The sequence below is a fragment of the Vombatus ursinus genome, unplaced genomic scaffold, assembly GCF_900497805.2.
Source record: "Vombatus ursinus unplaced genomic scaffold, bare-nosed wombat genome assembly UNPS02011369.1, whole genome shotgun sequence".
Lineage (NCBI taxonomy): Eukaryota > Metazoa > Chordata > Mammalia > Diprotodontia > Vombatidae > Vombatus > Vombatus ursinus.
This window is the reverse complement of record NW_020951147.1, coordinates 719,341-736,426: the sequence shown is the minus strand read 5'-3', so window position 1 is coordinate 736,426 and position 17,086 is coordinate 719,341. Positions and strand designations below refer to the sequence as shown.

At 46.4% G+C, this 17,086-nt stretch overlaps 1 protein-coding gene across 4 annotated transcripts in view; it reads right to left on the bottom strand.

The window, feature by feature from the left end:
• SHANK2 (SH3 and multiple ankyrin repeat domains 2) overlaps nt 1–17,086 on the bottom strand; it is a 712,956-nt gene that overhangs the window by 287,447 nt on the left and 408,423 nt on the right. For all 4 annotated transcript variants that reach the window (XM_027856171.1, XM_027856170.1, XM_027856172.1 and 1 more), the window contains exon 15: nt 15,663–15,738. In XM_027856171.1, coding sequence (XP_027711972.1) covers nt 15,663–15,738 — 76 coding nt within the window. The remainder of the gene's footprint in view (nt 1–15,662; nt 15,739–17,086) is intronic.

Sequence of the window (17,086 nt, the reverse complement as noted above, 5' to 3'; positions counted from 1 at the left end):
AGCATGTAGGGCAGTCTGTGCAAAGGCATGTAGGTAGGAAATGGAGGGTTCAGTGTGAGAAACAGAGAAGAGGCCAGTTGGACTGGATTGTCCAGATTCTATAAAACTAGAGCAGAGCCCGGGGCAGGCCTGAGGAATCCCAGTTCTGTGCTGCCCCTACAAAAAGCACACCATTCAGTAGAAAAAACAGTAGGGACTGGCTTTAAAATGAGTCAGCTCCAAGGAGATATGGGCAGTTTGGGAGAGACTGATAGAACCTGTTGTGGTAATACAACAGCAGGAGGGAGGTACTCCTCGATGTCTGGTGAGTGAATGAATGAACCAAAGGACATTTAAGATGGTGTTTAAGGAGGGGGAGGGGGGCTGGAGCTACAGCCAGGGTCATCCCCCCCCCCATATGCCTTCTTTCATGCTCATTAAATTGAGTTTGAGAGTCTGGAGAGGGGAATGGTATTCAGAGAGCCCAAAGGAAGAAGAATGCACAGAAATCATTTAACTTCATGCACCAAGAAACAGTTCTCATCTTCAGCATATTCCCTAATTCTGAAATAGCCTGAAACAACAACAAATTATCTTCCAGGTGATCTGACCATGCTGTGGAGCCAGCGCTCGCTCCATTCATTATCAGCTAGGCATCCAAACAAAGCCTATTCAAAGCTGACATTTCCTTCTTTCTGAAAAACAGTAATGAGAGACCAGAGCACAGCGGAAGGTCTTCACTTGAAGGCATTTCCCTCGGCCACAGAATGTCAAAGCTGGTGGGGCCATGTGAAGGCCTCCCGTCCAACTCCCTCATTTGATGGAGGAAGGTGACAGGGGATCAAGCTCACAGGGAGCCCAGAGATAGACTAGAGAGGAAACCGAGGCTAGGGAGAGGATGGGACCTGTCCAAATCAGAGGGTCATCAAGTCAGAGAGCCCAGCCACTGTTCTTTCTGGCATCCTACATAGACCCTTTACCAAGTTTCTAGGTCTTTCTCGTTAGTTTAAGCTCTCCAAAGGAAAATTTTGCTCAGTAGCTAAATACTGGAGTGAGAGGATTGCCCCAAATGCGACATTTCCGAGCACAGAGAGGTGAGCTGTCCAGCTTAGAGAGATAAGCAGAGCATTTATTATGCATGTGCAGTGTGCCATGTACTGCTTGAGGTTTTCTTGGTGGAGATACTGGAATGGCTTGCCGTTTCCTTCTCCAGATCATTTTACAGATGAGGAAACTGAGGCAAATAGGGTTAAGTGAACTGCCCACGGTCATTCAGCTAGTAACTGAGGTCAGATTTGAACCCGTGTCTTCCTGATTTCAGGCCCAGTGTTCTACCCACTGCTCCACCTAGCTGCCCCACCTAGCTGTGACTCCGATACACACTGTCAAAAGGAAGTTGTATAACCTCTCAGTGTTCGAAGCAGATCTCCAAGATTACAACCAATCAATCAGTTGAATGGAGGAAAGGGAATAACATATAAGAACACTGGAAAGGGAGGATGGAGACAGCTTTTGAAGGGTCTTAAAAGACAAACAGAATTCATATTTTATCCTAGAAGTGACAAGGAGCCACTAGGGTTTAATGAAGAGGAGAGTGACATGGTTAAGTAATTCTTTGTCACTGGTTTCCTGGTATACAGGAGCAAAGTCACAAAGAGGCAAGAACCAAGTCTGTGTTTTTGAAGGTCTGCAGCAATACTGTTGACTGAAAAGCTGGGGTGGAGCTAGGTTTTTAGGGCCTTGAATGCCATGTAGAAAAATGCAAACTTTTCTTAGGAGGTCACTGACAAAGAGAAATGACGAGTCCCAAACGGCACCTAAGAGGGATTCTTCTGGAGGTGTATGGAAGACTGATCAGAAAGAGTAGGAGATGACTGTGAGTCCAGATGGGTGGTAGTAAGGGACTCCATGAAGGTAGGGACAGTAGGGATGGCCTTGAAGGTGAGGAAGGGAGAGCTACTGGGAGACAGAACAGTTAAGGCTTGGTAAGCACGAGACATAGGATGGGTGAGAGGGAAAAGGCAAAGACAGAGCCAGGGCTTCAGACATGGAAGGACCAACCAACACGACTGGGCAATTCCACACAACTTTGAGGATGACTAAGTCCTGTACGGGGAACCTCACTTGAACTTTCCAAAGAGTCAGAGGACCTGGGTTCAAGTTCCAACAGTGATGCTTACTACTTGGGTGACCCTTACTACTTCTGTGATACTTTGCCTTCCTATGGCTCAACTTTCCCAACTGAGAACTAGTCAGCCAGAATTAGTTAGTTTTTTAAAATAAGTATTCACTAAGATGGGGGCAGCTAGGTGACACAGTGGATAGAGTGCCAGGCCTGCAGTCAGGAAGACTCATCTTCCTGAGTTCAAATCTGGCTTCAGACACTTACTAGCTGTGTGACCTTGGGCAAGTCGCTTTACCCTGTTTGCCTCAGTTTCTTCATCTATAAAATGAGCTGGAGAAGGAAATGGCAAACCATTCCAGAATCTTTGCCAAGAAAATCCCAACTGGGGTCACAAGAGCTAGATATGACTGAAATGACTGAACAACAAAAATTTATTAAAATGTAATAGTAAGAACGCGTGGTGCAGCTTCCGCTTCTGGGAGCCAAGACGGCGGAGTAAAAAGGTCGTCGCTCTCACCCTCCCCTATCAACCTCTGAAAGCCGAGAAAATATCACCCCAGAAAAGACCCTGGAACAGCTGAACCAGAAGAAAGACGGGGAGCAGCAGTGCAGTAGCCCAGGTAGCTAGAGGGAAAGGCCCCTCTTACCCTGGGGAAAGGTGAGCAGTACGGAACGGGAGTCGCCCAGCCAGCTAGTGGAAAGACCAACTTTAGCACACCAGGAGGAGATTCTGGTGCCTCAGCATTGTATAGCAAACGGGTCTCCCAGTGCCTCAGCAAAAATAAGGGAAGCAGCATTACAAACGGCCCCAGGCGGATAAGCACCTGGCAACATTCATCTGAAAGGAGCTGAAGAAAGTAACCTAGAGGTGTCTGAAAGGTCCAGCCTTGTTGATTCCAGCCCAACACCAGGTAAGCTGTCAGAACCCTACAGCCTCCAACTGCCAACCAGGAGGAGATCCCAAAGCCCAGGTGGTCGAGCAGGCAAACACTAACAGCTGTACCTCCGAGTGCCTCAGTGAGGGTGGGGTGACTGGTGGAAACCAGCTCAGAAAACCACCAGGTGCCTCAGCATTCTACAGCAAAGAAGTCTCCCAGTGCCTCAGCAGAACTAAGGGAGGCAGCACTGCGAGGGGCCCCAGGCACATAAACACCTGGCAGCACTTATCTAAAAGGAGCTAAACAAAGCTAAAGGAAAGGAAAAGCAGGCAACCTAGATTTACCTGAAAGTCTCAGCCTTGCTGATTCCAGCCCAACACCAGATAAGCTGCCAGAACCCTACAGCCTCCAACTGCCAACCTAAGAGGCCCCAGCACACAAAGCCAGCAACCAAGACCTAGGCTCCCAACATAAGAAGCTTGGGTCAGTGCACTCTGTTCCCCAGCAGGAGAGCTTAATCTCTTTAAAGGCCAGGGAATAAAGAAACACCAAGAGTAAAAAGAAATGTACAATAGATTCCTATTATGAGAAGAGTGAAGATCAAGACAGAAATTCTGAAGAGGACAACACTGTCATCAAACCCACATCTGCAACATCAAAAGGGAATATGAACTGGTCTGAAGCCCAAAAAACCTTCTTGGAAGAGCTCCAGAAGGATTTTAAAAGTCAAATGAGAGAGGTAGGGGAGTCCTTTAAAAGTACAATTGGCCAATTGGAAAAAAAGTACACTGAAGAAAATAAATCCCTTAAAAATACAATTGACCAATTGGAGAAGAAAGTACAAAATCTAACAGAAAAATACAATATGTTACAAATTAGAATTGAACAAATGGAAACTAATGACTCTATGAGAGAGCAAGAATCAGTCAAACAGAAACAAAAAAATGAAAAAATAGATGAAAACGTAAAATACCTCACGGGTAAAACAGCTGACCTGAAAAATCAATCCAGGAGAGACAATTTAAAAATTATTGGCCTACCTGAGAGTCATGATGAAAAAAAAGAGCCTGGACAATATCCTTCAGGAAATCATAAAGGAAAACTGCCCTGAAGTCCTAGAACCTGAAGGTAAAATAACTATAGAAAGAATCCATTGCTCCCTGCCTGAAAGAGATTCCAAATTGAAAACGCCAAGGAATATAATAGCTAAATTCCAAAATTACCAGATTAAAGAGAAGTTACTGCAAGCAGCCAGAAAGAAACAATTTAAATATCACAGAACCACAGTCAGGATTACACAGGACCTTGCAGCCTCTACATGAAAAGACCGTAGGGCATGGAACATGATATTCCGTAAGGCAAAGGAGCTTGGAATGCAGCCAAGGATTAACTATCCAGAGAAAATAAGCGTGATTTTTCAGGGAAGGAGATGAATATTCAACGAAATAGGGGACTTCCAAACATTCCTGATAAAAAGACCAGAGCTCAACAAAAAAATTTGATCTTCAAGTACAAGATTCAATAGAGACATAAAAAGGTAAACGGGACAGAAAGATACAATATGTTGTTAATAAGGGCAAAATGTTTACATCCCTACAAGGGAAGATGACACTTGTAACTCTTGAGAACTGTATTGTTATTATACCATGTTATTATACCATGAGAAAGGAGAAAGAAAAGAATAAACAGGGGGAAAAAAGGATGGAGAGAAAGACACAGATAGTAATCGTAACTGTGAATGTGAACGGGGTAAACTCTCCCAGAAAACGGAAGAGTATAGCAGAGTGGATTAAAAACCACAATCCTACAATATGTTGTTGACAGGATACACATTTGAAACAGAGCGACACACACAGGGTAAAGGTAAAAGGCTGGAGCAAAAACCTCACAATCCAATGCAGAAAGGCAGAAATATTAAGAATGCAGGGTGCAAACTTTGCCCCTCAAAGTCCAGGACACAGTCGCCCGCGTGTCCCTCCATAATCCAGGAGAAAGCTGGCTCAGGCTTAGACAGTGCAGGCACCAACACACTCACTCACAGGTCCTGGCTGGGTAGAAGTGCTGCTGGTGTTGTTTTAACTTTCTTTCCCCTCTGCCTTTGCAGACTCCTTCTGAAGTTCCCCTTCGGTGTGTGGAGCCCTCTGCTGGACTCTGGGGGTCAGTGCACCTTGAGAGTCCTCAAGCTGGCTTTCCTGGGTTCGTCTGGTTACGTTTAGATCTTGGCCACTGCTATTCCAGGGACACTGCTGCCAACATTGATGGGAAATTCTAAACTTTCAAACTTTCAAAATTCAGAAGGTCTGAAATCAAGGCCCTTTCCGGGCTTGACGAGAGCTCGTCCATTACTGGATTGCTCCTGAAAAGCTGGATTCCAAACTGGCTTGCTGCTTTAGCCAAGCCCTTCAGGTGTGACTGATTCTCTTCCAACAACCACAAGTTATTTCCTGTGTGGATTGATCGGCTTTCATTTGATGACCCAAGTAATTCCCTTCTCCCAAACTTATTAAGTACTAATTCATACATGGTTTATACATTTGATTGATTGATTCAATGAAAGGTCTAGGAATGTTCACCTCTGGTTTACGTGTTTGACTGACTGATTCTGTAGCTCAGTCAAAGGGGCATTCTCACCTGATAAAGGAACCAAGGTCCAGAGAACCGTTAATTACATTATCTGGGGTTGAAGAGTGTCAATTATCCCTTCTTAGGAAATTACTGAGGTACAAGAGTCTATGACAAAGTCAGACTATATGAAGGGGGAGAATCTGAAATAAGGATGGAAATGGAAGTGAGACCAAGATCACAGAAGGCTTTGAATGCCAGGCTGAAGGATTTTTGCTTTGTCCTAGAGATAAAAGGGAGGCACTGGAGGTCTTTGTGCAAGGGAGTGTCATTGTCAGAAGATGATCTTGGCAGCTGTGTGTAATGGAAAGCGTGATGAAGTGAAGTCAAGATCTCAGCTCAAATCCCTACCTGTGTGACCTAGAGGAAATGACTTAACCCTTCTGGGCATCAGTTTCCACACCCATAAAATGAGAGAAAGGCACTGGCCTCTATGAACTCTTAAGACTACTTCCAGCTCTAAAATTTTCATCGATCATCCTTAGGAGAGGTTTTCTGTTTGTGCCTCAGAATTCCTCTAAAAGATGAAAGCACCCATCATTTGGTGAGAACACTTGATTGCCTCCAAACCCATGGGCTTGGAAAAGTGGCTGTGTTTTCTTCCTGGACAGGTCGTGAAAGGGTGACGTGCCTGCTTCTATCGCCAAAGTGCAGGCAGTGTACCTTTCAGGATGCTTTCGGCCATAAAATCAAATTTTCATGCTTGGATTGTAACGCAGACAGCCACAGAAGACGTGCAGAGCCTCAAAGCAAGGAAAGTTTTTGGAAAAGAGCAGTCCAGGGCTGAGCCCACAGGTCATTTGACACCCATTTTGAGGCAAGAGCATAGTGGGGGAAGGATGTCCAGTCCATACGGCAGGAGGACAGGCTGAAGGAGCAGAGGATGCTTAGCTTGGGAAGACTAGGGCAGTCTTGCTAATTGTCTTCCAATATTTCAAGGACTCTCTCTCGGAAGGGGGACTAGGCTTGTGCTACATAGCTCAGTTGGTAGAACTAGGATCAATGGGTAGAATCTATAAAGAGCTGAATTTAAACTTCATGTAAGGAAAAGGTAGGGGCACTAGGTGGCGCCATAGTGCATAGAGCACTAGGCATGGAGTCAGGAAGACTCGTCTTCTGAGTTCAAATCTGGCCTCAGACACTTACTAGCTGTGTGATCCTGAGCAAGTCACTTAACCTGTTTGCCTCAATTCCTCATATGCAAAAAATGAGCTGGAGAGGGAAATGGCAAAATCATTCCAGTGTCTTTGCCAAGAAAACCCCAAATCAGGTCCCAAAGAGTTAGACACGACTGAAAATGAATGAATAAAAATGACAAAAAAGGCGGTCCTTCCCAGTAGCTACATCCCAAGGTGGGATGGGATATCTCAAGAGGTAGTGAGTCCCCCTTCCTAGTAAGTCTCCAAGCATGAGGCAGGCTACTTACTTGTCAGGGATAATGTGAAGAGAATTCTTTTTCAGGTACAGGTTGGACACAGCACCTCTGAGGTCCCTGTAAACCCTAACCCTAGAATCCTAAGACTGGATAGTTGTGCTCAGTTCTCTGTGTGCCCTGAGACTCCTACTCTTTACTTGCGAAATGAAGGGAGGGGAGGACATAAGCTCCAGTGTTCTTTCTTGCTCCCTGGTTTCTGTGCTTCTGAGGGTTAGTCTGAGCAAATGAGTTTCTTCATCCAAATGGCCACCACTAAGTGTGCCTCTTGATGAGGACTTTTATGTCCTAGCTCCACCTTGGGGAGGCTGAAACACAACTGTGCTTTCAAAGGCAACCTAAAAATAACAACAGTAACAGTGAGAGCTGCCTTTTGAGCAGTGACTTAATGTTAGCAAAGCACTTCCCAGGCTGGATCTCATTAGTTCCTCACAACAACTCTCTGAGGCATTTGCAGTTACAACCGCCGCTCCCCTTTACAGATAAGGAAACTGAGTCTCCAAAGAACTAAGTGGCTTGTCCAGGGTCACTCAGCTAATAAGCATCTGAGACACGGTTTGGACTCTTCATGTCTTCATGACATCCTTGATGTCCAGCAATGGGGAAAGGAAGGAAGAAAGGAAGGAAGGAAGGAATGGATGGATGAATGAATGAAGGAAGGAAGGAAGGAAGGAAGGAATGGATGGATGAATGAATGAAGGAAGGAAGGAAGGAAGGAGGAAGAAAAAAGGAGAGAAGGAGGGGAGGGAGGGAGGGAAGGAAGAACAGAAGGATATACTATGCACTTACAATGTGCCAGGCACTGTGCTAAACCAAATCAATGAAGCTCAACAAACTATAAAGAGTCAGAGGATTGTCATACAAACTGAGCTTTTTACATGTTAGGGAATCTTCGGATGTCACATCAAAAGCTGGAAGGGAGCTCAGAGACCAGCTAATCTAGCGTTTTAATTTTACAGATTGAGAAACTGAGGCCCAGAGAGGAGAAAGGAGTTTCCAAAGGTCACACTGAGGTCAGTGGTGGAGCTAGAATTCAAACTCAGATCCTCTAACCTCAGATCCAGATCTCTTTCTATTGTGTCCGGAGGGTCCTGAGGTCTTCTCAGGCTATTTTGCAAATGAAGATCCTAAGCCTGAAAAAGCCCTTTGTCCAACTCTTCTTGGAGTTGGGAAGACCTACATTCAAATCCTACCTTAGACATTTAATAGCTGCATGACCCTGGGCAAGTCACTGAGGCTTTCTCAGCCTCAGTTTCCTCACCTGTAAAATGAGGAGGCTGGACTCAATGACCTTGAAGGTCATTTTTACCTCTAAATTTATGACCCACTTCTCATAGTAAGTCATGAGAGATTATTCTAAGCATGAAATGGAAAGGCCAGTGCTTTGGGAGAGAGGCGTAAGCTTTGAATCCTGGGAAAGTGACCTAGCCCCCTAGTGCCTAGGTTTGTGCATCTATAACAGGCCAGGATGGGATGGACTAGGAGATTTCTAAGGACACTTCCAGGTCTCCATTCTCTGGGCCAGGGTCCATAAGCCTCAGGCTGAAGCTTTGGCCTCGTATGTGACATGGAGACCTGAGTTTCCTGGTGTGTTTTGGACTTTTTCAATTTGCAAAGAAAACCCAGAACCCTCTCAGGGTCCCTCAGTGGAGGGAGCCCAGCTCAAAGGGAGAGCAGAAGGGGACTGTCCTCAGAGAGCCTCGCCACTTAGCATAGCAGATAATGGTCCCTTCTCCCCACCCCCCACCCCGGCCTAAAATGGGTCACCAAGAAGAGTGGTACAAAGAGAGGGAGGGTCTCAGCCCTTGCCCTTGTTCTCATGATGTGACTGTTCACACCACCCTCTAGACCCAGATGCCAGGGCTAACCTCAGATGCCAGCTCCTGGCAAGGGGCGTGCACAACTGAGCAGAGCCCTCACTGTGGTCCCAAGAACTGCCAGCCCCAAGCTGCCTTTTTCACTCACCCTCACACTGACAAATCCCAGGACCCTAGAGTAGTAGTAGGGACATCGAGAGGCTGTCTTCCTAAGCTGGGCAGGCACAGAGAGAAGTGACTTGCCCAGGATCACCCAGCAAGTCAATGGAAGAGATGGGCCTAGACCCAAGGTCTTCTAAGGTTCAGTGCAGGCTGAGTGCAGCGAATGTACTTGACAAAACAGGCAGTTAGAGATATTCAAGAAGTGAGCACACAAACTTGGCGCGGCTTCTCCTCCAGGCTATTAGCCCGTATTGCTTTTGCTACACATGAATTGCCACGAAGAGCTCCTTGCCACACACGCCTTCTCTTCTCGTCACCTACTGCCTTATAACCGCCTCATTTCAGAGGAGATAAAGGCTGGCTTAGGCAATTACAAGGAATTTAGAGAATCACACGGGTTTGTCTGTTTCTTTTCAGAAATAAACACGGAGAAGCGAGTGGCATTAAGTACTACTAAGTCAACTGGAAGAAGTCTAAGCCTGTCAATATGGGTTTTTATGGGGAGACACCACATATACACCACCCATGCAGCCAGGGTTAGCCCTTCACATCTCCTTCCACTTCACAGGAAAATTGGCTCTGGAGCTGAGAGAGACTGTCAAGACAAGGAGGTGGGGTGGTGCAGTGGGTAGAGCATTGGCCCTCAAACCCTGTCTCTAATCCTGACACAAGAGGCTTAACCTCCAGGGCTCTGGGCTTCTTCATTTGGGACCAGATGGTCCTGAAGGCTCCTTTCCTTCCAAATCTAGGATTTCCCAGGCAACCAGGCCTAGGGATGGAAAATGAACTGTCCAAGGTACTGCAATTAGTGAGGAGAGCCAGGACTCACACCCGGGTCCTTGGACTCAAAACTGACTCTTTTTTTCCCCTCTACTATCCCATGGTACTAAAGACAAAGTCTTCCAGTAAGAAAGTGTGGGCTTGGATAGATGAGATAATCGAATGATCAAAGAGAAGAACCCCTATCTCCACTGTAGTTTAGGCTTTTATTACTTCTCACCTGGACTACTACAAGGGCTTAATCGATTTTCCTGCCTTCAGCCTCTCTCCTCTAATAAATCTTCTACACAGCTCACAAAAATAATTTTCCTAATGCTATCCTCTTGCTCAAAAACATTCTATGGCTCCCTATTGCTTCTAGAATAAAATACAAAATCCTCAGCTTGGCCTTGAAGATCTTCCACAATGTGGCTCCCACCTGTCTTTTCAGTCTCACTTTATATTCTCCTTCATCTACTTCTCTGCTAGTCCATCTGGCCTGTGAGCTGTTCTTCAAATAAGACATTTAATTTCTTGCATACTCATAGGGGGAATGCCTTCCCTCCTCACCACTGTCTCATAGAATGCCCTGGTTCCTTCAAAGCACAGCTTAGGTCTCCCAGCCAAGACCTTTCTTGACACCTTCCTCACTTCCATCCCAACCAGGCACTCATTTTAAATGACTCTGTATCTATTTACTGGGATCTATTATTCCCCCTTGTCCCTGATAGAAACATAAGCTCCTTGAGGACAGGGATGATTTCATCTCTCTTTTTATTCCCAGGGCCTGGCACAGCACACTACACACAGTAGTGGAGGGAGAGAGTGCCGTGTCTGGAGTGAAGAAGCCTGGAGTTCATTAAAATCCAGCCTCAGACACTTAGCTGTGTGACCCTGGAAGGATGCTTCAACTGTTTGCCTCAGTTTTTCTGATCATAAAATTGGGATAATAAAGCACCTCCCAAATGGGTTTTTGTGGTGATCAAATAAGATAGCAATTGTAAAGTGCTTAGCACAGCGCCTGGCACATTGTAAGAACTATAGAAATGGGAACTGTTATTAACTATTACAGGCATTTAATGAGGCCTCACTCAGGCAGTAAGTAACAGGGCCAGGATCTGAAGGGAGGTCCTCTGAGCCCCAAACAAGGCCTCTTTCCCTTCCACTCTGCCATACTTGTCCACTTGTAAGCAGCACCATCAATAAGTATGTCCATTCTGACCTTACAGACATGCTTTCCTCTACAGGAGCCCTGATGGGTCAAGGGCGACCCAGGCAGCGGAGAGAGAAGGCTGGATACTGACTGCAGTTCTGTGATTCAGAGAAATGCACCGGCTCTGGACTGCTTGGTGTCTTCAACCATAAGTCTTGGAGCAAGGTGTCAGGGAACCAGGAGGGAGCGTTCCCTCCACACGCCAGCCCCCTTTCCACGAGGCTTTTCTCAAGATAAAATTGCATGTAGGGCCAGTGACTGGCCCTGCTCTGACCATCTCCCTCCCCCAAATAGCTACTCCAGCCAAGCACCATGGAGAGCGGCCACCTAATGTCCTAGCCCAGAGGGATTCATCACTAGTCACTTTCCGACATTTCATTTCTTCCCAAGTATTCTAGTACACTTCTGCCCACCTTGCCCCTTCTGGCTTCTTCTGCACCAGTTACATCAGACCCCCTCCTCCAAAGAAGGGCTGTCCTTTCTCCTGTGAGTGTCCTCAACTCTGTGTAAGGGATGCACCCACGAGGGTAGCACTGGACCACCCTTTTCTTTAGTCCACAGACCTTGCTGAAGCAAGGAGCTCTAATGACCACATCTGACAACTCAGCTCTAACGGTAAATATTTAACCAGCTCAGCCTTGTTTTCCTTCTGTCTTCACAACATCTAGAGGACTATCGATTTTACCTTAAATAGGAAGCAGGAGTGGGGGGTGAGGGGAGGGATTCCCATTCCTGCTGCTCCCCTGCTCTGGAGGCCAACACACTCAGGGACTAGTTTTCACACCAACAGAAAAGCTTGGATCGCTTTGGTCCAGATTTTAGAGTAGAAACTCAACCCCAGTGGCTGCTATGTGCTCTCCTCTGCATATATCCAGGAGGCTTATTTCAGTCAGACCTTCCTAATGGGGTGTGCCCCTGGATGGCTGTGGGAGGCTGGGGAGATTGGGGACCAAAGATGCTGCAATGCTAATAACCACTTGACTTCTCACTCCTCTGGACCATCACCCCACCTCCTCCCTACCACTACCGGGGGGGAGGAACTGTGCTCTTGGAGGGCCCAGACCTCCATGCTACTTCCTGGCCCTCTCCCTGCCAATCCCATCCCCTATTTCCCATCCTCCCTTTGTATATTGTCTTCCCTTCTTAGAATGTAAGCTCCTCAAGGGCAGGGACTGTTTCTGCCTTTCTTTGTATCCTCAGGGATTAGCACAGTGCCTGGCACATAGTAAGTACCTTATCACCTTCCACATGAGGGTGGGCATTTGGCTTCCTAAGCCTCAAAAAGAGTATTAATGGAAGAGTCTACTTCCCCAAACTCTCTAGCTTAGGAGATTCCCTCAAAGTTCACCAGGAGAGCATCTCAGGCCCTTCCTCTGCCTCTCCAAAAGGGATGTGGGAGAGAGGAAGAATGCTTTCCAGGAATGGGAGAGGCCTCAAAAGGCATTTGAGTTGGTGCAGAGAAGGAAGAAAAGATTCCTTTCTACATCATACTTGGAAGTCATCCTCCAGACTTAATGTGCAGAGTTTTGATGAGAGGGAAGTCCTTTCACCTCTCAAGGAAGCCCATGAAGGCAAACTAGGCCACCTTTTACCTCCATTCTCACCTAGCCTTTAGTTACTGAATGGATGTTGCCTTAGACGAACCTTGGGCTGAAGTCTCCCACTGCATCCGGAGCCATCACCAGTCGCCAGTCATCCTGACCTGACTTCAGTGACTCTGAAGGAGAGAGTGACGCTGGTGATCTTGCACAGCTCTGCCTCACTCAAAATTCACTTGCAAGTCAAGCTGTCACCCTCCTGATGTCATTGGCGTTTTCCGAGAAGGAAGGACGAACAACTACCACCCCTTGGCAGCCTTGGCATTAGGGAACATTTCCTGACATCCCTCCTGTCTCAGTCTCCCTACAACTTCCCCTTGGTTCTTGTTCTGGGGCCAAGCACAGCAACTGTAATCTCGCCTCTGAACAAAAGCCTTTTAAATACTTGACCACAAATTGTGAAAACAAAAAACCATGAAGTACTTAAGGACTCAGATCAAGGTAATGACCAACCATAGTTATTGATGATAAAGAACTGAATCCCTAAGGAAATTAGAGTTTCCAAGAGGCAGAGGTGTGAAGGAATGGGGCACAGCCAGTGCAAAGGCATAGAGAGGGGAAATGGAGTTGTGTATATATGGAAGAAGGCCAGCTTGGCTCCACTGGAGTGTGTCTGAAGGAAAGCAATGCACACCAAGGCCAGGAAGATCAGAAGGGGCCAGGTTATAAAGAATTCTACAGACAATTAAAGGCATTTATGTTTAGTACTGGAGGAAATGGGGAGTCACCAGAATTTATTGAGGGTGTGTGGGGAGTGAGGGAAGGGATGACATGGCCGTATCTAAGGGTAGCAGAGCAGAGGATGGATTGGAGTAGAAAGAGAAAGAGCAGAGAGACCAATTGGGGGGTATTGCAATAGAGCGGAGGTGATGAGGGGGTATAGTGGGTCTATGTGTGGAGACAAGGGGATGCATACAAGACACATGGTAGAGACAGACACAACAACACTGGTGACTGATAAGATATGTGGGATGGGCAAGAGTGAGGAGTTGAGGATAATGCCAAGGGCATGAACCTGGGAGACTGGAAAAATGGCGGTGGCCTTGACAAAATACAGAAGACTGATAGAGGGAATGTTTTGGGAGAAAGATTGATTGGTTGTCTTTTGGACACATTGAACTACAGACGTTCCTGGAACGTCTAATTTGAAATGTACAACATGTGCCTGTTGATATAGGACTGCAGCTCAGGAGAGAGACTTGGGTTGGGTATAGAGGTCTGTGAGTCATCCGACTCGGGATGATAATTAAACCCATGAGAGTTTATGAAGAAGGCCCCATGAGAAAAGAGGCCCAGAAGACCCACATGTAGGGAGTTTGCTATGGATGATGAACCATCAAAGAAGATTGAAGGGAAGCAGTCATAAACATGAGAGCAGAACTGGGAGTCATGTTATTAAAACCAAAAGGGCAGAGTAGCTCTAGGAGGAGAGAGCACCTAACAGTGGCAAATGCTGTGAAGGCGTTAAGAAGGATGAGGATTGAAGGGAAGGAACAAGTATTCATTAGGCACCTACTATGTGCCAGGCACTGTGCTAAATGCTTTACAAATGTGATCCCATTTGATCCTCAACAACAAACTTGGGAGGTAAGTGCTATTACGACTCCCATTTTAGAGTTAAGGAAACTGAGGCAAACAGGGGGAGGGAGCAAGTGACTTGCCCAGGGTCAGGCATCTAGTAAGAGTCTGAGACTGGATTTGAACTCAGGTCTTCCTGATTCCAGGCCCTGTGGTGCTGCCTAGCTACCTACCCATTGAGAGCACAGAGGGAGCTATATGGACAAAGTGATGGACCTGGAGGCAGGAAGACTTGATGACTTGCTTCAAAGATGAGAATGTCAAGCCCCATTGTGATGGGGGATCCTCCATTATTGGTCCTCAGGCCATGGTGAAGTAGGAACTGGAGCTTGGTTTGATATCTTGGTAGGATGTCTCCTTCCCTGTCCCATGGGCCCCTGGAATCATGCTGGCCCTACATGCTTTACCTACAGGAACTCAAGCAAATTCTCTGCCCCCATCCCATTCCCTGACCTACTGCTCAAATGAGAATTTGTAAAGCACTTAGCACAATGGCTGACGTATGGCAGGTGCTCATAGGTGCTTATTCCCTTCCTCTATTCCTCCTTCCCTTTCTCACTTCTTCCCAGCCAGGTTAAGAACATACATCTGATGACTTTGGTGGGATCTTTTCTATAGCAAGAGTCAACCAAGCGCCCATTCATAGACTAAGACAAAAGCAGGCTGGGGGTCTGTAGTGCAGAGAACCTTGGGCTTCCGGATAAAGGATAGTCTTTTATCCCTCTCCCTTCCACGTCTATGATCTAGGTAGGCTCACAGGAGATTATTTATTAAGTAACCCCAAATGCCAAGGAATAATTGGATAATTAATAACCACAGATAATTGGACACAATGAGAGAGATGGCCCAATTACAGGGACTATATTAATGAAGTCATCTGCCTGGAACCTGGACATTGCCCTTCTCACTCAGTGTAGCCTTATCATTCACCCAATGGACACATGCCAGTTGTCAAAACATGGTGCCCCAGCCAATCATACATCCCACATACGCACGTAGAGTAGGAGAATTCAATAGAACCAGAATCTTCTGCATCCCAGGAGACCTTCACTGTTTACCCTCCATGGCACAAGGTTTTGTATGTGAAATTCCACCCTCCCCATTTGAATAGCTGGCCAAAAGGCCCGACTTTCAGTCTGAAAGAAAGCTTTGGGCGACTGTCATGGTGGATGAGCCCTGTTGACTTGGCACTTAGAGACACACATCTCTCTTCTAGGAAGGTCCCTGGCCTGGGCCCCTCAGGGCCATAAATGCAAATCCCAGCCCATAAACCAGAGAAGCAGCCAGTGCTCAGACCCTAAGCTACCCACACTTGGAGGCAGGATGCCCTGACGCTAACAGAATTGTTCTGAGAGATACGAGAACAGCAGGGCCATCCCAACTCGAACGAAACAGTGTATACTGTCCACATTTCTTCAGACAACCACTACCAACCATCAGCCAATCATAGAGGCAACTTTGGTCCACAGCTCATGGGAGCTAAAAGAAATCTGTCTCACCTGGTGGCATCAAAGCTGTCATAGGAGCCCACCGTGTAGTGTCGAAAGAGTTTCTTGGTTCGATCAGTGCGAGTTTCTGTGCAAAGACAGAAAAAAAATGATTTTTAGAAAGTTTTGCCGTTGCCAAAGCAAAAGTCACCATTGACATTTCCACGTACCATAAGGTTTTGCCCTAGCCTGGACAGAGAGGATATGACAATGAAGTAGTCACTGTGTCTTTAAGAAGTGAAAGTTTGCTAGGTTTGGAGTCGGGAAGCTGGGTTCAAATCTGCTCTCTGCTCTTTATTCCCTGAGCACCAGCCTGGCTCTGGTCTCCTGGCCACTTGGGGATGGATACTTTGGCTGTGGCACCTTATCCTGTGGGTCAGCAGTGGGCTGGAGATGGGAGGGGAGCCCTTCCTTTCTCTACCACATGAACTCAACAAATAAGATGTCAGCTCAAGGGCTATTTGCTGCTCTGTTTTGATATCCTCAGCACTTGGCATATGGTTCATTGTTGTTCAGTCATTTTTCAGTCATGTCTAACTCTCCATGACCCCATTTGGGGTTTTCTTGACAAAGATGAAGTGTTTTCTATCTCATTTTATGGATGAGAAACTGAGGCAAACAGGGTTAAGTGACTTTTCCAGGGTCACACAGCTAGTCAGTACCTGAGACTGGATTTGAACTCTCTAGTATCTTTGCCAAGAAAACCCCCAATGGGATCATGAAGTTGGACACGACTGAAGTGACTAAAGAACTACAAGTGGCACACAGTAGGGACTTAATAAATGCTTGTTGAATTGACTTGAAGAAATTCCCAATGAATGAATGAAAGCCTTTGCTCCCCTCTCGATTGCTCCTAGTACACATCAACTCCATCTCTCCTTTGCCCCAGTACTATGCGGCAACTTGTTTGGCACCAGTCTTGTTTGTAGACATGACCTAACTCCGTTTGCTTAACAAATGGATTTTTTAAAACCAAAGTTCATGCTTTTTTCCCCTGAAATGGATCACGAGTTTTATGCAAACCCACAGAACATATAAACCTAATTCGAATTCTGATTGAATACCTGGGCTAAAACCAGAAGTCTGGCACACTCATGGCCATGTTCATGTCTCCATATTAATGCTATTTATTCCCAGACCCACGAGAAAGAAAACACCAGTGCTCTCAAAGTAGAAAAAAAATCACCCAAACAGTCTCACTCACTTCAAGCAATCAGGAGCAGAGCAGAATCTTGGCTTCAGAATACCAGACTTTCCTCGTGCCCCCATTGTTCTCACAACATTTGAGAGATGGCCAGCACTTTGCTATTTCCCACTCTGTCTCTGAGCATGGAAACCTCCCTCGAACCTCAAAGCCCACCTCTAACCAGAGCTCCAAGGCCCACTCAACAGACACATGGAGCTCCAAGTTCTAACACGTTTCCATTTGGAAAAAC